General features: G+C 34.7%; 1 protein-coding gene across 1 annotated transcript in view; it reads right to left on the reverse strand.

The window, feature by feature from the left end:
• The window catches only part of ATF7IP (activating transcription factor 7 interacting protein), a 156,932-nt gene that overhangs the window by 128,950 nt on the left and 6,035 nt on the right, over window positions 1-21,947 (reverse strand). Inside the window, 1 exon segment of the mRNA XM_020994314.2 lies at window positions 3,381-3,505. Within this exon segment, the coding sequence (XP_020849973.2) occupies window positions 3,381-3,473 (93 nt within the window). The 5' untranslated portion in view covers window positions 3,474-3,505.

The raw sequence follows: 21,947 nt of genomic DNA on the forward strand, positions 1-21,947 counted from the left end.
CCGCTGGAAAAACCACAGTTTTAACTACGGAGATCTTTATCAGCAAGGTGATGTCTCTGCTTTTAGTATATTGTACAAGATTTGCCATAGCTTTCCTTCTAAGGAGCAAGCACCTTTTAATTTCATGGCTACAGTTGCCATCTGCAATGATATTTGAGCCCAAGAATATAAAACACGACAGTGCTGCTATTTCTTCTCCATTTGCCAAGAAGTCTTAGGACCAGTTGCCAAGATCTTTGGGGTTTTTTGTTTTGTTTTTTATGTTAAGCTTGAAAGCCACTTTTACACTCTTCTCTTTCACCCTCATCAATTCCTCTTCACTTTCTGCCATCAGATAGCTCATTTTATAGATGAGAACTGAGGCAAATAGGGTTAAGTCACCTGCCCAGGGTCACACTGCTAGAAAGTGACTGAGGCCAGATTTGAACTCAGGTCCTCTGGACTGCATGTAGGACTGGCACTCCATCCATTGTGCCACCTACTCCGCCTACAATTGTAAGATTCTAATTTACATAACCCAAAAGTAAAGCTAGATGAGCTAGCAAGAAAAAAAATGAGGCCCAGGCAGCTTAACCTGGGATTTGGAATCAGAGGCTGGAATCTTGATAACCTTGGGCACATCACATTAACCTCTGTGGCCTCAGTTTCCTCACTGGTCAAAGAATATCTGGACCAGATGACTCTAAGTTTATGACCAAATCAAAGTCTGTATTAAGGCATATAGCTGAGATGGCAGGATGACTTGGTTATGAAATAATTATCTAAAGAAGGGATTCTTAACCTTTTTCCTTTAATTTTATTAACTTCATTGCAATAATTGGTTCCTTTTACAATCCTTTGTATTTATTTTATGCATTTAAAAACAACATTCTGAAAAAGGGTCCATGGGCTTCAATAAAAATGCTAATGAAATCCATGAAACAAAAATGGTTAAAAATTCCCTATGTAGAAATATGGGGAGCAAATAGCAAAGAAAAATCAAATAACTGGCCATCTGATGCAGAAGTATTCCAATTTGATTATAAATACATTACAACTACCTTTTTCTGGACTGCACTGTTTCCTTAACTTCCTCAACTGAACCCTTTTCGGGAGGTAGAAAACTCCCTAAGAAGCCTTTTCTCTTTCTAGAGGTATGTGGTACATTTGCCCAAGTTTTTGGAATCTTCTGATTATAGTGGCTAGCATTAAATTGGGAGTCAGGAGAACCGTGGGTTCAAATACTCTCAGATACTAGTTATATAACGCTATGCAAGTCACTTAATCTCCACTCTCAGGAAACTCTTGTAGGATTTCCAGGCTTTTCTATCTATCTGCCTTGCAATCTCCTTTCAATGTGTTGTCTCCCACAATTACAATATAAGCTCCCTGAGAACAAGGACTGCCTAGCTTTTTCTAAGTGTCTCCCCATGCTTAGCATACTGCTTAACAAGTTCTCAATAAATGTTTTTTTCATCCCTTTGCACTTCATTTCAATAAAGTGCAGGTAGTAATGTTTGCAGCATTTATGTCACAGTTGTGAAAGTCAAATGAGATACTATTTGAAAACCTGCAATCATGGTGATGATGATGTCTTAATCCTTCTTAAACCTAAGATTCCCAAGCATGGTGGAAGCAATATCCTTTTCCCATGTCAGGCTAGTTTTTCCTTAAAAAGTATTGAAATCCAATCATAGTAACTTTGTGTTTGACAAATGTATAGATTTAAGCTTTTGGTATAAGAATTCAGTATTTAGTAAAAAATCACTGGGAAAACATGAAAGCAGTATGGCTTAACATTTACCAAGATAAGGTCCTAGACAGCAAGAGAGATACATACCCTAAGTTAATTAGAAGAGCATGGAACATATTACCTGTCATACTTACAGACAGGAGAAGAATTTATGAATAAATAAGAGATACAGAGCACTGTGAGATGGATAATTCTGATTACATTAAATTGAGATTTTGTACAAATAAAATCAATGTAGCCAAGATTAGAAAGAAAGCAGAAATTGGAGAAAAAAATTTATAAACAGCTTCTTGGCTAAAGGTCTCATATCTCAAATATATGGAGAATTTTGGAAATTTGTAATTAGTCATTCCACAATTGATAAATGGTCAAAGAATATAAACAAGCAGTTTTTCAATGAAGAAATCAAAGCTATACATAGTCATATGAAAAAATGCTCTAAATCATTATTGATTTGAGAAATGCAAATTAAAACAACATTGAGATATCTTCTCATATCAGACTGATTAAAATGATAAAAAGGGGAAATAACAACTGTTGGAGGGGAATGTGGAAAAACTGAAACACTAATACACTACTAGTAGAATCGTAAACTGATCCAACCATTTTGGAGTAATCTGAATTATAAAGCTGTGTATACTCTTTGACCCAGCAACACCATTGTTAGTTTCCCAAGGTGATTAGGGAAAAGAACCTATATGTTCTAAAATATCTATAGCAGCTCTCTTTGTGGTCATAAAGAACTGGAAATTGAAGGGATAATCATAAATTGGGGAATGGCTAAACAAGTTGTGGTATACAATTGTGATGGAATACTACTGTGCTATAAGAAATGAGGGGTAGGTTGGTTTTAGGAAAAAAGCATGGAAAGACTTTCATGAAATAATGAAAAGTGAAATGAGCAGAACCAAGAAAACACTGTATATAGTTACAGCAATATTGTTTTTTTAAAAAGTTATTCTGAATATTACATCTACTCAAATCAACTACTAGAAACCTATGAAGGAAGATGCTATTGATCTCCAGGGAAAGAACTAATAGAAGTATGCATAGTATGATTTTACATACACATAGAGAGAGAGACACACACACACACTCATTTACAAATAGTGGTCTTCTGTAGTGCAGGGTGGGGAGGGAGGGAAGGAGACAGTTTGGAACTTAAAATGTAACAAAAAAAATTTAAATTAAAAAAAATTTTTAAGTATTAAAACCATCCTTGGGAAATGACTGGCTCAGAGGAAACTAAAGGCTCAGGCTATTGTCATCATTTCCTGACAGCCTGAATACAAAACAGTCATTAGCTTCAAGTGCTCTGTGCCACCTAGCAGGTAGAAGATGGACAACTCAGGCAAGGGAGCAGTACTCAGCTGAATCAACCCAAGGGATTCTCAATGCATATATTGGTTGACTATCTTCCTGCTATAGCATTTTACGTTTAAAACGTGCATGTGTGCGTGCGTGCGAGTGCGTGCATGCGTGTGTGTGTGTGTAGAGGGGATGAGGATACTGGCCTGAGTCAAGCTCAGCCCAAACTACTTAGCCATTTCAAGCTTGCAGCTGTGATTCATTTCGGGGGGGGGGGGGGGGGGGGCGGCGCTACTACAAATATGAACATGAAATGCTTATGTAAGCAAAATCTTCTTACCAAATTCACCAGTTCTGGCATATTTAATAACAGAAACCGTTGCCAATGATCACAGTGAGACTGGTACAAGCTCTTCCAAGAAACAACGTTCATTCAGTAGGAGTAGAATGCAACATGGTTCTTCCCTAGTTTTAAAGAGAAGTACAGTAATGGCTTAAACTTGGGGTAGTGGTACCCAATGCCACCACACACTCTTGGTTGTTTATTTCAGGGCCTGTTACATTCCTTATATTAGTGAAATTGCAATACAAGGTGACACAGATGTTCTGGTTGCTGCTTCAAGTCCTGAAATACTGACTAATGATATATTTATCAATTGATACTTTTCTTATATATGTCTCAAATATATTTTGATTGAATGAATTGGTGTGACACTACACCTTAGCTAGCTTTAACAGGTCATATTCTTGCTGTCTGACTTTCTGCCAAATGCCCGCTTACCCTCCCCCATCCACCTTTTTCACCTCTTATTCAAGAAACTGTAGTCAAATAAATTCTACTATTGTTTCTGGAAAGACCCTATCAGTCAATTGCCCTATGGCTTCAACACCTCATCTCTATGACCTCCCAAACCAAACCAAAAAACTCAAAACACAAAACACATAAAAAATTGACTGAATGATTCATTATCTTCCCCAATTAGAATGTAAGCTTCTTTAGCACAAGGACTGTCTTGCTTTTCTATTTATATCCTCATAGTTTAGCATATTGCCTGGCACGTAGTAAATATTTAATAAATATTTGAAAATTATGCTCCAAGAATGCAATAAAGTCCTACAACAGTGTTTCCAAAATTAATGTGGCACAGAATACTTAGTGGTTTGATATATAAACAATGCAACCCATAAGCACTAGAAGGGGCAAGGAATATAGACTATCCCAGGTTAAAAAAAAAAGTAATTTAAAAAATTTTCTTATTTTTTGAAATTTCTGAAATCTCCTTCAGAAGATATGCAATTTCAGTACTCCTTCCAGTGATGGAGATTATAACTCATCCTTGCCTGCTCAACCTTTGTAATTCTTGTCTCTATTTCCCATGGGTCACCCAGGATTGACCCAGAATGGTAGGGACCTTTCTCTTATTATTTTAAACATTGCTGTCAACCTGTAATCCTTTACTCTCACTATATAACTGGCACACCTTCTAATCTGACTAAACATTTATTAATGTTTAATTAATAAGATACCAATTCACCTACATAAATCCTTGTTTGGAATGTGCTACAGTCCCCTCACAACCTTGTGCCTCTCTACTGCTTTTAGGTAACTTTTAACTCAAAGTCAAGACATCATCCAAAGAATACTGATGTTAAAGATATGGACCTTTATTTGGGGGGAGAATTTGAAGTCTTTAAAAACTCTACAGTTTTCCAAAGGTAGTCCAGCCAATCTTTCCCCTCTTTTCAATTCATTGCCCAGCTGATACCCCAAAAAATTATAGCATAAACTATATGCAAAGATAAGGGAAAGAAGGCATCTTACCAAAATCTTTCTATGTGACAAATATGATCCTGGTATTGAAACCAGAGAGTTAAAAAAAGAAAAAGAAAAGTATATATACAAATATCATTAATATTGATGCAGACATGTTAACTAAAATTTCAGCAAAGAGGCTATACCATTATACTTTTTTTTAAAAAAATCATTAAATATGATCAAGTTGGATTTAGACCAAGAATCATGCAATAGTAGGTTAAAAACAACAAAAAGCATAGGAATAAAATCTACCTGAACCAAAAGGCTAGCATTGTTTGTAACTGAAACAGCAGAAGTTATCCCAAGAATACAGAGGCATACCCAATGTCTTCAAAATTATTTAGCCTAATGGTAGAAATGATAGTTACAAAAACGAGATGAGAAAAATGTAGGGTACAAGCATAACCAAAAAAGCAAAAATTACCTATATTTACATGTGATGATGGTTTATTGTGAGAACATGAGAGAATCAATGGAACAAAACAATCAAAACACTAGGTCCAATAAAGTAGAATACGAAATAGAGCTACAGAAGTTTGCATATATGATTATTACTAACAAAATCCAAGAGGAAAAAATAGCAAAAAATTCATTTAAAATAAAATGAGTACTATATTTGGGTATTTACTACCAAAACACCTACTACAGTTGAATAATTATACACTCTTTAAAAAAAAAAAGATTATTTTAAAAAATAAAAACTACTGTGCATGGTTAGGGTGTACCAATATCATAAAAACATAAATCAATTTATGAATTTTAGAGCTATGCCAATCAAATTACCAAAAAATTGGCTACGTAAATGGATGAAAAGGTAACAAAAATGTCTACAATCTCAATTAAGTTGGGGGGGAGGGGAAGGGAGAAAAGGAACGAATGGGACTTAACATTACCTGATCTTCAATTACATCATAATGCAACACTAACATAAAGTATTTTGTACTGTTTAAAAATAGAAATGAAACTCACTAAAACTAAATAAACACATTCAGAAACAATTGAACACAATAACATAATAAATTCATGAACACAAAAATTACTAGATATTAGATTTCCTAGAACCAACAAGAAACACTGGGAAAAGTTGAAGGTATTTTGGCAGTAATAAGGTTAAGACTAACATCTGACCTTGTACTGTATGCCACTATAAATTCCAAATAGATACATATTCATAGGCATAAAAGATCACATAATTTTTTAAAAAATTGTGGGAAAAGGAACTAATGTTCATATTTATAGCTAGGGAAGAATTCTAAACAACAACAAAAGATAGACTAAAGATAGATTAAAAATGAAAAATCTTAATTACATTAAATGTAAAGGCCCCCCAAAAAAACCCCCCCGAACATCTAAAATATCAATGCAGCTATAAGCGAAACTGGAAACTGAGGGGGAAAACTTGTTATCAAATTTTGCTCACAAATACCTGAAATCTGTAGTATATATAGAGAGAATTAACCCAAATATATGTGGCTAAGAGCCTTTCTCCAATGGTTAAGTGGTAAAGAATATGAATAAAAGTTTTAACTATAAGAAATGACTATATGGATAATGATGCTTTCAATTTCTTTAGGGTCATTTTTACTTCTTAATGCAGTATATACATAGTTGGGATGTTAAAGTCTAAATGTGGTCACTCTCCTCTCATTGATGAAGAAATGAGTTTCTCATATATACCACTACAGATCTAGAGTGAGTTCCTCTCCTTGAAGGTCCTTAAGCAGAGGCCAGACAACCATTTGTTGATTATATTAATAGCAGGGCTTTTCTCTATATTTGATTTGCGCCAGAGCCAATGAAGTTCCTAGAAACTTCCAAACCGTATGTGATTTTGTCCAAGTCTGTATGTGATCTTTTCCATTTTTTTAAATCTACTGACCTCCTTGCAGTTTTATCCTTAAACACATTTCATGATATTGTATTGCTTAGAATTTATACTCTAAAGCAATGTTGCCCTTAGCTGCTATATGATTAAGTCTTTGATGGCAGAGGTGAGTTATAGACATTATTATTTATTCTCCTTGTTGTAGTGATTGATTACACTGGTTAAAAACAGTAAGAGTTTGGGTTGATGTTTGGGTTGATGTTTGTTCTATTTTTTCAGTGTGAATACCTTATTTAAATAGGTCAGGTTGGAGCTGCCTCGAATTCATTCCACATCTTTTTTCTTTAGTTAGGTTTTCTATGCTTTTGACCTTTACTCTAATAACAGTGGACTGACTATACAAAGACAGTTTATTTGGAAATGGATCCCATGTTGATAACTGCTCATCTTTTAAAATATAAGCAACTTCATTTTTAATGTTACCTTGTGTTTGACATTGTGCAGTACCTCCTGATTCATTTTGAAGAAAGTATTTATGATTCTACTACTATAATAACAAACCTTAAAATACTTCAGTAGGTATTTTCATCGATGTAAGCCTTCCCTCCATTTGTGAAACGAAGCAAAACCAACTGGCAACACACATGCATTTATTTGTCTTGTTTACCTGTATATCCTCTACTCCTCTCATGAGACAACGGATGCATTATTGCTTTCTGGGGCCAAGACTGGTCTTGAATTTAATCTGAATTCACTTATTTTAAGGTTGCTTCCAAAACACTGTGTTTTGGTTCTGCTTTCTTCCCTCTCCATTAGTTCATATAAGTTGTCTTATTGTGGCATGAGTTCACTATATTACTATACCAAAACTTAGCCAGCCATTCCCTAATCAATAGGTAGCAATGTTTTTGCTATCCCGTTCCTTAATCCTTCAGCATGGTCCCACGCCATCAACCTTAATTTTGATACTCTCTGTACTACTCCTAAACCCCTTGGTGAACCAGTTGAATTCTATCTAAACTATTCTCTATTCTTTAAGGCCCTTGCCACTCACTCTGTCCTCTGTCTCCAATTACATCTTTCCAAACCTCAACCTTGCATTAGAACCAGTATCTACCTTCTTCCTTCCAACTCACAAGATGCTGAACAGAACTGGAGAAAATTAAAAAACACTGACAGACTCCAGTACAAATTTATGTTGGCTAATCTCGAATAGGCCAGGTGTAGCCATTAGAATGCTTAAACTTCAGAAATGGCTTATCTTTGAACAACAATGTTCCTCAATTTGGAAAGAAAAGTATGGCTTAACGTTTAATGACACCAATGAAACTGCCATACAAACTCCTGTCAACAGATTCAGAAATTGATGTAAAATGGATGGAGCACTTGTGAGCTTGTTGCTATCCATTATCACACCCAATGCCAGAAAAACACTCCAGTTTGCCAGGAAGGCAGGCACATGAGCAGAGAAAAGAGAAAGGCTATGGCCAATGCTTATATGCAGAAGATGACCTGAATCCAAAGAGAATGAAAATTCTGCATCATCAACTTCACAAATACTGGGAATCCAAAAAAACTGACTGCCATACAAAAACACTCACCCCTCTCAAGATGGTGGCATTTCTAGTGTAAGTAAGACTTAAATCAAGTACTAGAGCCTGTAATTTAATGTAAAAAGAAATACATTTTTTAAAAAACAACAGCTCCTTACACACATTTGTAAACTAAAAGTAGATACACCAGGTCATGTCTGACCAGGCTAAGGCTCAAAGGTCCAAGACTAAAGAGGCAACAAAGAGTCTAGAGGCTAAGAAAAAAGATATCATCAAGATTGTCCAAGGAAAAGACCAAGAAACTATCTCACATACACACCCCTATCCCTCTGTATAGTACCCTTCTATAAAGCTTATTCAATAGAACTTACTAAATTAACAACAACAACAAAAAAAAAAAACCCGTAAGTGGGCCCTCACTGTAGCAAGGCAATTCTACTACTTCTCCTTAATTGATTCTCTCTCCCATTAACCACAGTGGCTATTTTCAAATCTCTTCCCTCCTCAAGCCTCTGGTAATACTCCTTCCCCCATCCTCAAAGCTGAAGATTAGCCTCATCTTTAAATGAAAAAAATGAGGCCATCAGATGAGAGCTCTTACTTCTCCACTCCTTATCTCACATCTGTAACATTATCCCCTACTAGCTCCTACTTCATCCTAGTCTCCAATGATCAGGTGACCTTTCTGCTTGCCAATGCCAATGGGCCAACACTTCTATAATAACTCACGATTTCATTTTTACCAACCTTCTCCAACAGACTGCCCCCACTCTCTAATCTCACCCTATTTACTGGCTCCTTCCCTATAACCTACAATCCCATATCTCCCCTCTCCTTAAAAACTAAAACCGTCCATCCCTTTGTCCTACCATCCCCACTAGTTAATGTCCTACATTTTAGGGAGGACCCTAAAAGGGTGGGAAGAAATAATGGGTAACCTATATTTCCACTCCCTTTCTTCACTAAAGTGCTTAAGAAAGCCCTTCCTCTCTTCTAATTTTCTAATTCTGGAACCATATCAAATCAATACTGTCAATGTTACTGGAAAGAATGCATCAATCCACTCCCCTATAGCTCCCCATTCACTATCACTATAACATTCCAAACCAAAATATCTCTCCTTGGTCACCATTCTCCAATATATATCATTTCCTTTTTATTTGTATCCCTTTCATTTACCATGTGCTTAGCACACAGTAAAATTTTAATAAATTATTTTTTATTCATTGATTCATGCATTCATTCAAGCAGAGATTAAATGTTTATCAGAAATCATGTAAATAGGATAATGTAATGGGATAGAATGAACTGGACTTGATCAATGCCCAAACCTTCTCATTCTGCAATTTTATAATTCTAATTCATGCCCCTTATTTTAGAGAGGATATCAGCCAGAAGGTCAAGGAATTTTCCTTAATTAATAGCAGATCCAGGACTAAAACTCAGATATTCTGATTCAAAGTCCAGTCTTCTTTCTACTACATCATTATGGAGACAGATGTCTGTCTTTTACTGTAATCCTAAAAGTGTTATTCTATACTATCTCTCCCAGCAACATAATTTCCGCTCATTCCTTCATTTATTGTTAGTCTTTTTGTTATCATCTAACTAAAGTTACTTGATAAAATAATTTTAACTGGAAAAGATCTTCGAGGCCAACTAAAAGTTCATTCAATTCTGCATATCCAAGGCAAAACACATCCATGTGGTAGTTATTGGCTAGGGTCCAGACCAAACAGATCAAGTAAGGAGGACTGATACAAAAAGTGATCTCAAAGACAAAAGGCTAGGATAACTGCTCCCAAAGAATCAGTAAATCAGACTAATAGGTTGTACAAATATCACAAAGGTGACCAACTGATTGATATAAGGGTCACTTGGTTTGACCCACAGGAAACTGTTACCATTACTCATTACAGGGTTCCTAAGGACACTATACATGAAGGCCAATAAAGCAAATAAAAAAATTTTTCTGGTTATGAAACTAAGGATTTGTTGTCATAGAAAATATACAATTAGAATAAGTTCAAAACTCATACTGACATAGTAGTAAAAACAATTCAGGGCACTGCTAACCATCATATGCCTGCTTTGAATTATAGTCTTACTGCTTTTCTTCATCATTTTGCCAACTCAGATTTCCTTTTTCTTATTTTCCCTGTACTTCATGATTCTAATTCATTACAATAGAACTTTATAATAATTATTCTAACTAATAATATGGTACTTTATAGTTTGCAAAGCACTTTACATAAATTATCAAATTTGGTCTTCAAAACAAACATGTGACATAAATACTGTAGAGAGTAAATTTTAGAGATGATATAGCTATTATTCAGAATCATACAAGTTCCTGAACTCGAGCCTGACTGATTTCAAATTTAATACTCTAAAAATTACATCACATTACCTCATTCATTAAAAAAACCATAGTCTGTACTATGTTTTGGAATCGATACAAATTGAGTTCAATGTCCCACACCATTTACAACACAGTACAAATTATCACAGTGATGATCCCGAGCTAGCCCCTTATCAGGTTAAATTATGTTCAGTTATATACTTGTGTACATAGGCTGCAACTTAAACTCCCCTGAAAAGCAGGGAAGCATTTAATACTTTTTAGATTTTCATCAGAGGGTTAAAATAAAAGTATTAGTGATTAACTGCATATGGTTGCTAGAATCATATAAGTATTTCAATGTTTCAACTTAATTGATAGAATATGGAAAGACAGGGATATGAGCAAAATTTTGCATTTATTGAAGCAGCTGCACCTGAGAGGTTGGATAATAAGTTGGACTAGATGGCCACTGCAGTCCCTCCAAATTCTAAAATTTCTGACTCCATGATAAATAACTTTCAGCTCTCCAGAGAATGTAAGTTCCCTTAAATGACCCCATTCCTCCTCATTCTGAATAACTGGAATTGCTGTATTATCATTACAGTAAAATGACCATATAAATATTCGAAAGAACAAGGTAATAATATTTTATTTCAATTATTTCTTTTAAATAATATATGTAAAGATCTAGGAAAATTAATGTCTAAATAAAAAATAAATTTAAGATAAATGTAAAATTTTAATTCACAATCAACCTATATAATGATAGCTTCAATTTCTTAACACTGTAATTTGAAAATACCAGTGATCTTAGGTTGGGTCTCATTACTAAGGAATAAGAGTGATTCCTCAAAATTCTAAAGAAGAAACAGTTCAAATTTTAAAATAAGAACCACATATGCCACATGCCTGAATTGTGGATCCAATTTAATTATGTTTTTCTGTACATATTCAACTAAGTGGAAAGATCAATGAATAAAAAGGACATGGGTTCGAATCCTAGCTTATCTACTTACTCCTTATATAATCTCCAGGCCTCAGCTGCATTTGTAAAATGAGGAGGTTGGATTAAATAATCTTTAAAGTCCAATCTAGCTCTAATCTTATAATTCGATGTAATACATAAAGCTAATTAAAATGGAAGATTAAAGTAATATTTAATCAATCCCAAATGATAAGGATTTAACTTAGAAATTAAAAATTAACCTAGAAAAAAAGATTCTTAAATGTCAATAGGGCTTATTTTTATCTGTGACTATCATGTATCCAGGTGTTTCTTCCATGCCCTTATTTCTTTCCAAATTTTTTTAATGTTTTGATTTTCCAAATCCGAAGCCAGATTCACACACACACACACACACACACACACACACACACACACACACACACACACACACTTGCTTTAACAGTAGAAAAACAAAACAGTTAACTAGGGCCCAAGAAAATGTGAATAATTTCTCAATTCAAGGTCATGATCTAAATGTCAACTAAATCTTAAAACCAGAATAAAGAATAAAAAGTTAACTTTTGGAAGTGGTTGGAGTAAGAAAGAACCACAAATGGGGAGGGGAGAAAATGAACTGTCTATAACTAAGTGGTATAGTTCTCATAGACTAAACATTTAAGCATAGACCTTTAAAATCAGTAAAAACAATGACTTTTCCCAAAGAATCAGAAACCTTTTACTGTTCTTCAAAATGTAAGACTTATAGTCTTCTGTTTCTATTATAAAACCTTTAGATAGTCAGCTTGACTTAAAACACTTTAGAAAAAAACAATTAAATTTAATTTAAATTTTAATAAATTTAAAAGTAATTAACATAAAAGAAGTCCTAGCATAAACTAAATATTAACTAACTCAATCAAGGCCAGAAAAGCACTGTAAGTGTGTCTGAGTGAAACAATTTAAGATAATGAAAATTTATTTCTGGTCTGAGAATTTTTAAAGAATTTAACCTTTGACCTCATTAATTTATATAAGCTTTTTATAAGCATAAAGGCTCTATAAGTAATTATTAATGCTAACTTATCAAGAGAGCCTATTCTTCCTCTATATAAAATTTTTGTTCCATAAATTAAACAAAATTCAAATATGTTGGTAAGAATTAATTTTCCAAACAAGAATATTGTAAATGGCTTCTTACCTCTAGTCCCGATGCATGTGACTACAAAAGATTTGCTTATTAGCATACATTCAAGCTAAACTGCTACAGAGAACATTCAAGCAGCCATTTTGAGACACTGCACTGTCTCAGTTGCACTGAAATGTAATTAAGATGGCTGCAATGTGCACTCCAGAACAAGCACACAGTGAAAAATCAGCAATGTATCAAACAAAGCACCTCCCACTTTGTCAGCCTGCAGGAAACTGAATAAGCATTGAGACAACAGCTAATGCATAAACTGCAACAAACAATGCAGCTTCTGAGAACATAACAATAAAACACAGAAGGCAGGAAGCCAGTTTTGTAATGTAACGCCTCTGAATCAGGATGTGCAATACAGACTTCAGATACTTCCAGTTCCCAGATAGCTTAAACTCCATGTCATATATTAACAGTTGCAGAGAAAGAGCCAAATCACACAGAGTAGGTAAATATTAGGGAATACTTTTCAAAGAAAAATCTGCATTTCAGTCCAGGGGAAAAAAAAAACACTTGCTCACAGCCATTTTATTTTTCATATTACATTTTCACAATGTTGTCAATCTTGTACATTTAACTTTCAAATAGTGCTGTTCTTTAAAGGCTATAAAACCCAAAATTCATTGTTTCCAGAAGAAAATGCTAGGGAATTTAATCCAACCCAAGCAACAAAATATCCAAATCTTTGCAAATAAAAAAAATATTTTGCTGAGTATATGGACAAATTGTGGAATTCACAAATTATTTTGAGTAGTTAAAGAGGTGAAAATACACTTAGAACTAGCAAAGTAATGAAGCTTATTTTAACTTCTTATTTTTAAAAAAAAACTTAGCTTAGTAAAACATTTATTGCACAAAAGCTGTTCTCTGGGTATCTCTAAATTCTTTTCTCCTAAAATGGAGAAAGCACAAAGAAGTAAACGTATCCCTGGATAGGAAGATGAACAATCACAGTCACTATTCTCCTTTGGGAACAAAGGAAAGAGAGTAGCACATCTTGTAAACCCTGTATGTCCCACTAGGTCTTAAGTGATTCCATTTAAGGGATATAAAGATACAACATATAGCTAACATATTTTAAAGCACATTTTGGGAAACACAAAGATGGGTGGCAATGTGGTGTCATGTAAAAAAGGACTGTCTTAATAAACAGAGAACACTGGGTATGATTGCCTGTGTGACCTTGGGCAAGTTATTTAATGGCTCTCGGTCTTTTTCTTCATCTGCAAATGAAAATGCTGGAGTAGATGACTTCAGAGCTCCCTTCTTGCTCTAAAATCCTAGGATTCCTCCCCAATCTACCAGCTACGTCCTAGTGATATCCACTACTCATCTTGGGGTGGGGGTAGGGAAATAAGAGAGGGGGCAAGTTACCCAAATTTGCTTTTATTCTAAAGATAATTCTGGTGAGATGTCAAGGTAAAATATGATTACAAATGTAACATGTACTATGAATTAAAAAAGACTTTCTTCTAGAAGATCATGGCTAAATTATTTTACAGTTTTAGATATATTCTTTGAAGTTTTAGAGTAAACTACATTCAAGATATGGTGTCAGGCCCACCAAGTAACTTTAGTAGATCTTTTCAGAATATTTTATCCACAACACCGTCATTTACCAGAAACTTTAAAACATCTCATTCTTCTTCAACAATTTTTTCAACGTGAATTGGAAAAGCAAAGCTACATGATTCTGAGTCTTTCTTTTCAGCAAAACAGCTTGATCCTGTATTAAACACTACTTTTCCATTTTTTTTCTATTGTGTCCCCAGCATCTTGCACAGTGCCTGACACACAGCACATAGTAAGCACTTAATAAAGGTTTACTAATTGGCTAATTGATTCATTGACATTTTTAAATGGGGAGGAGGGTGGGGAAGAAGCATTTGTTAAACTCCTGTGCTAGGCACTATTCTAATAAGAGCTTTACAAATATTATCTCATTTCATTTGAAGGAGATATTCTAAGATTTTCCCATTGCTATTGTCCTTTTCCTACACCTACTATAGTTATCAGTCCTCTTCTTCCTGCCAGGCTGTCTGGTTTTCACTACTACAATAGGACACAGGATTCAATCAATAAATATTTATTTAACCTATACACAGAGTACTTGGGGAGGAGGGGAGGGGAAAGCATTTCAAGCTGCCCAGGCACAATGTCAGTCTTTCCTTTTCCTTCTAACCTTACAACAATCTAAAATTTGATCCTTACTACTTGTTACATAGCCTTCCTGGTTGAAGGAAGGACACGATGACTGGAGAAACAACTGACACCAATGAAGCGCCTGCAGTTGTGCTGGCAAAGTGCCAGGGGCTGCTAAACCCTACTGAGGAATCAGACTCCAGAGGCCAGAACTCGGAACAATGGATGGAAGATGCAGAGAGGCTATTTTAATCTGTTACAACAAAAAACTTCACGACAATTAAGACCTGTCTAAAAATGTAATGGCCTACTTCTAAAGGTAGCATGTTCTCCAACACAAGAGTTCTTCAAGCTAAGGGCGACATACCATGGTAATAAATGCAGACATGAAGATTTGGTATAGGTAAGGTACACAACCATAGGATAAAATGAGGGAATATAACATTATTTTTCAATAAATGCACATTTTTAAATGTTAGAAAAATCTGCTTTCTGTGCTGCTGAGGTATTAATACCTGATTAGTACTAATTTGTGATACTTTGTGTTATGATAAAGACCCAAAACTTTTGGTTCACATATGGGATGCTATTTTCAAACCTTGCCTAAGGTCAACAATGATCAGAATTATACATTCTTAAGGGTTGGAAGGAATCTTAAAGGTAATTTATTCCAACCCATACCTGAATAAGAATTCCTTTTACAGTATATAACCACTTGAACCAGTCTTGTCTGTTTATCCTTGGGAAAATGGTGGTGACAGGGAGAGTGGATTTACAATTACTTGAAGTAAAAATGAATTTAGAGTTATACAGAAGAGGGATTAGATTTATTCAGTTTGGAAACATAGGACAGAAACAAGAATGATCAATAGAAGTTAAAAGGAGGTAAGATTTTGACCCAACCTAAGGAAGACCTAACGACATGATCTATTAAAAAAACAGAATGGATTTCATCATCAATTAGTTAGTGCCTCATCATTAGAAGTGTTGAAGTAGAGGCCAGACGTACACTTCTTGGGAGATGTTTATACTTCAGGAAAAAGTTAGGTTATATGAACTCTACAGTACTCTATGATGGATCTCCAATCTATGATGTACGACAATGGGAAACAGGGCACTGACTGTCAACAGAATGTCATCTCCTCAATCAGGATGGAACTATGACAAATTTAGTAAGCTTAAGGCATTATTATATCAATTCTATATAAAGATTTAGCATACTAAAATTTAGGCATTCCATACATTCTTAATTCCACTAAGTAAAGTCACATAATTTGGATAATATCTATATTTGTTGTATCCACTTCCAGTAGCCATTCTCCTATAGTTCTGACATGTTACCAAACTTTTCATATTTATTAATTTCATTAACTATTCTATGTTTAAAATTGAAACTCAAACATGATTATTTTAAAAACACTAAGTTCTCTCACATGAACAGTAATAGTTGTATAGATTCAAACATATTTCAACCAGAAAATGAAAAGAAATTAAATATGTATCCTTGAATTGCAAGAGGTAATAATTCATAACCTTTTTGATAAAACATTCTAAAGTCAACTGCTCAGAAACAACTGGTCAACAAGATCTGTAATCATTCACAGTTGTTCAAACAGCAGTACTGCTAGGTAAAACAGTAATCAATATCAATCAATAAACATGTATTAAGTGCCTACTATTCGTCAGGCACTATGCTAAGCACCAGGGATACAAAGAGCCAAAAGTAGTACCAATTATAGCCATAGAAAATAACTAAAATGTTTTAATTTTTAAAACTGAATAACTAAGAAAAATTTGAATAAGGCAAATGAGAAATTCCTAAAAACAATTTAGAATAGCTATATGGCAGTGGTTCCCATTCTTTGAGGCTTGTGCCAAGAGTCTAGGCATTATCACATGGAGTTCCTGAATCCACATAATATCAATCATTGTTATTTTAAATCTTTATTTAGCTTCAACTAAATAGAAGTGATTTAAGAAAGCAATTACTACAATGGGATGAGGGGTATTTCATGAAATTTTATGGACCTTAAAAAGTTCCTTATTTTAAAAAAAAGTTGAGAATGCCTGTGTCCTATCTGGACACAACCATATTCACTATTAAAGCTCAACATGGTTAGGAATCTGCTTGGATTTACAATAAGTTACAGTTACTGACAGCTATCCTTTCTTCTTTTCCATTCTTCCTCCCAAATGGTCTAGCCCACTCATTCCGTTATGGGGAAAAAAAACTCTGTTCTGCCCCATGTTCTCTAACCATTTATTTTAGATTTCTAACAGCTTCTTCTTTCTCAAACCAGGCTCTGGCCACCTATATCATTCCTTAGGTATTTTTGCTGTTTAACATAGGTTAGCTTAGCAATTTTTGAACTCAGTTTGAAAAATTAATCATAATCATATCATATATCTGTTCAAGAAAACCTCTGTCTAGGAATAAAGGAGGTAGAAACTTGGTATAGCTGAAAGATCTACATAAACATAAATTAAATGGCTGCCAATAGCTAGTCAAGTATTAAGATTCAAAACTTGAAAACAGGTTTTCAAACAGTCTACTATAGAACTACCAGGGTACCTTTAAGTATTCTAAGAAAATGTCTTTAGATGCAACAACATGGCATCTAAAAGTACATTTCAATTATTTAATCTAAACTATTTGAGAATTACCACTTATTCCACTTTTATACTGCTCAACTGTAAATTATTTACCTACCTTGCTTTGATAACCTTTATACTTCCTTTTGTTTATTTAATTCCTTGGTTGAGATTTACTTAAAATTTCTTAGCTGCCCAAATTAACATTCTGGTGGTTCTTACTCAGAAAGTAAATTTCAACCTGGGGGAACTGAATTAAGTGTTTATATCCTGCACTCGGTCTACCAACCGAAATTCTCTAAAAAAAAAAAACCCACTAAATTATTTTTCTCCCTCTCCTCTCCCCCACCCAAGGAAGAAGCAGGTAAAGTGACATCAACCTATGATGATTAAGTCTAGCTCTAATATGAAATAAAGAGCAAGAAAAAAATTAATGAGGAACAATAGTACATTGGAAAGAAAAGTTCAAAGAATTCTAAATTTTCTTAAAAAATTTTTTTGCAGTGAGTTTGCTTATTTTGTGTTACAATCACAGAATCTCATAAATGTAAATACAAAATGTATTATAGAAAGGTTAATAATAATTCAATAAACTATACTGGAATGGAGCATTATGAACTAAGTGGACTGAAAAGTTTCAAAACAGAGAGACCTAGCAGAAGCTGAAACCACATGGGAACAGTAAGAAGTAAACAGCAGGGCAGCTAGGTAGATAGAGCACAATGGATACAGCACTGGCCCTGGAGTCAGGAAGATCTGAGTTCAAATCCAGTCTCAGACCAGACACTTGACACTAACTGTGTGACCCTGGGCAAGCCACTTAACCCCAACTGCCTCACAAAAAAGTAAACAGTATCTCTCTGTCATCCTTTTTGCTGTAAGGATTGTCCTGAAGATGCTTTCTGTATATTTACAGAAGATGAGTTTTATATTCTAATACTTTTATTCAATTACAAAAGGCTATCATTTTGTCCACCAGCAAAATAGCAGAATATTAAACATAAAATAACAATAGCAAGATAACAATATCTCCTGGGACAATTTCTCTCTGAACTCCATGAAATTGAGAACTGGTTAACAATAAGATAGATAGTTACAAATTTCCTTAATCTGATTTAAGGTAACACATAAATAGGAGATCAAGATTAAGAGGCCACTCCCACACCTCCCTGGCTAAGTCATTTCCAAAAAGGCATTTTTAAAAAATCAATTTTATGCTCCCAAACCAGAGTAAGTGGCCCACTCTCCCCAGGGTCCTTTGTACCATTCCTGCAGTCCTTCCTTCTCCAAAAAGAAAAACAGTTTCTCCTAGCCACTTTCCTTTCTTTCAAGCAAAGGTCTGAATGAAGCTTATAACCTTCCCTGTCTAAGCCTGTCTCAGATGATAAAAAGCACCAGGATAAAACCTCTAGTCTCTATAACAATAAGAAAATTACATCTTAAAAAATATTTTAACCTTCTAAATTTACTCATATTTGATTCAATTCAGTAAGTATAAGCTGAATGCTTACTATGTACTTAGGATATTCTGTCTAGCAGAAAATTTATTATGTAAGTAATTTTATTATTTTTATGTACATAGTTCTATTATTATCAGGTATACTTCAGCCAGGAAAACATGGCCTGACTATGTCTTAAGAAAATCTAACAATTGCTTTGGAAATTAACACCAATGACATCCAAGGTACACAGATATCTAAAAGAAATACGTAAGATCAAAAGCTATTCCTGAATAGTTAAGTGGGCAAAAGATATAAACAGACAATTCTCAAAGGAATTCCAAATTATTTAATAACCATGTGAACATGTTCCAAGATGATAAAATTAAAGAAATATGAATCAAAACAACTCAAAGGTTTCACCTCACATCCAACCATTTGGCAAAGACTTCAAAAGACAAGAAAAGTCAGTATTGAAAGAAATGTGAAAAGAACAGCATACTAATACATTGTTAGTGGAGCTGTGAATTGGTCCAACTACTGTGTTCTGGAAAAGAATCTGGAATTGTGCAAATAGACCAAAATATCTAGACCTGCTGACCTAAAACTTGCCCTGCTAGGCATAAACCCAAAAGAGGTCAGTGACAAAAAGCCACATAACAAAATATTTAGAAAAGCACTTTTTGTGGTAGCAAAAAACAAGGGAAAAAGTCAATGAACATTGATTGGAAAATGGTTAAACGAGTTGTGGTGCAAAAATATTATTGATGTGCCATTAGAAATTATTGATATGACAAATACAGAGAAGTACAGAATAATATAATAACGCAAATGTTAATAATAACAATACCTAACCAATCAAAACCGAATGCTGAAAAATTATAATGACTATGACTTCACCCCAATAAAGCATGAGAAGGCACTTCTCAACTCCGCAGACGCTGGGGACCACAGGTATGGGAGACTTTTTTTGACAATTAGCTTTGCAGAACTTTTTCTTTATCTCTTTCTTAATAATTTATTACAAGGGATAGTTCTCTGGAAGGGGGTAGGCAGAGGTGTGCTGGTAAATATTTAACTGGCTCCAAATTCCATACACTTTTAACTTTAATCTATATTATTAACATTTTTTCCATCACTGCCTTAAGTCTAGACAATCAATAAAACAATAAATCAATCCCTCATTAGTAGCATTTGCTGATTTCTGAAGTGTGCTGACACTGAAAAGTCATCTTGCCAGTTCCAATGGGAAATGTAGGTGATAGAAAAAAGATACCAATAAAAAAAAATTTTTTAAGAAAAATTAGGACCAAATCACTACTTCATTTGTTTATATGCTCAAGCTGAAAATAGTAACAATATTTTCACTTCTTTTAATAAATAATATAAACATAAGCAAGCCCAGTATACAGGAACTACTAGGATAAAACAAACTCCCAAACTAGGGTTCTGCCCATTAGCTATTAAAGTCGTTAAAAAAAACAAACACAAAGCAACTGTCTCCAACTTATCTTTTCAACCTTGTAGGAATATTACTACCCCTCCCACACTCTTAGATCCAGCCAAATTGGCCTTTTTCTCTGTTTCTCACATGGGCAAGTGATTTCCTCATTTAATTTGCATCAACCATCTTCCTCATACTCCCAGACCTCACAGAAGCCTTCCCTTCCTTCGAGATAGTTCAAACATACACAATGTTTTTCCTAATCCTTGTTCTAGTAGGTGCTGGTGCTATCTTGCTAAATGCCTTTAATTTATTTTGTATTTGTCCACACTCTCTCTGTCTTCCGTCTGTGTCTCAGCATTATTAGAAGCTACTGTGTGGAAGGTGCTGAGGTGCGCATTGATGATACCAAGAGAAAAAATGAAATAATCCATGTTTTCCAGCAGTTTCCATTCTTCTGGAAAGAGAGAAAGAGAGAGAGAGAGAGAGAGAGAGAGAGAGAGAGAGAGAGAGAGAGAGAGAGAGAGAGAGAGAGAAAGAAATAGCAATCCCTCCTCAACACATGCAGACAACTCAAAAATAGAGCTCTCCTGGGGCAGGAAGACCTAGGCTCAAAGCATGCCCCTTTGCTAAACCTCGGTCAGTTTCCTTGTCTGTAAAAACAGGGGTTAGAGCAGATGATCTTAGTTTAAGGCCTATTCTTGCCCTAATATTCAGGGAATTCAACTTATCTACCCTGGCAGGCAGAGACTTGCCTTCTTTGTATCTCCCACAGCATCTGGCACATGGCCTCAAAAAGAAGAAATGCTCAATCAATATTTGCTGAAGTACAAGTCATTCAAAAGGGTTTTATAGAAAACTCAAACCATCGTGGCTAATCAGGAGTTAAATGAAGGTGGGAAATTTGGGAGGGAATGACACTCTCTGATCTTCATGGCTGGCAGGAAGAAGCTGGCCCTTCCACCATCAAAAAAGTCAAAGGAGCTGACAGGAAATTGATTCAAAAGCTACTGAGCACCACAGTCATTTTTCTGCCTGGCTATGTCATAGAACAAAAGATTTCTGAATAAGTACTTCATATTTTTCAAAACAAATTGCTGCATGGCCAGGACTAATTTTTTTTTAACCTACTCATTTGTTGCTGAAGGCACCTTTTAAACACCAATATTCTTTAGTGATATCTGGCTACAAAACATAGATACCACATTTTCTGAAGAATCAAAGTTGCAGGTCAACCAAAAGGCAATAAAGCAATACATTATGGGCCCTAATAGGTGAAAGCATATTACTATTAAAGTATTATGCAAGAGATGCAACATGAAAGATATTATCAGGGAAATGTATGATGGAAAAAGGTGATGGACTTCAGAGGCAGATAGAGGAAGGAGAATAATACCATGAAAAAGAATAAAACTGCAAATAAATAAACACACAGTAAGAGATCACTGGCTGCACTGGTACATATGCAATTTCAAATGGAAGAAGACTTACTCAGCATGTTGGGTGTACCAATGGAAGATTTATGGGAGAATGAAGGCTTTAATATCATACAGGATGAGAAAGCATGAATGAACTGCCATCTACACCAATGGGAAGGCATCTATTTTG

Source organism: Phascolarctos cinereus, unplaced genomic scaffold (assembly GCF_003287225.1).
Source record: "Phascolarctos cinereus isolate Bilbo 61053 unplaced genomic scaffold, phaCin_HiC Scaffold_1;HRSCAF=81, whole genome shotgun sequence".
NCBI classification, from domain to species: domain Eukaryota; kingdom Metazoa; phylum Chordata; class Mammalia; order Diprotodontia; family Phascolarctidae; genus Phascolarctos; species Phascolarctos cinereus.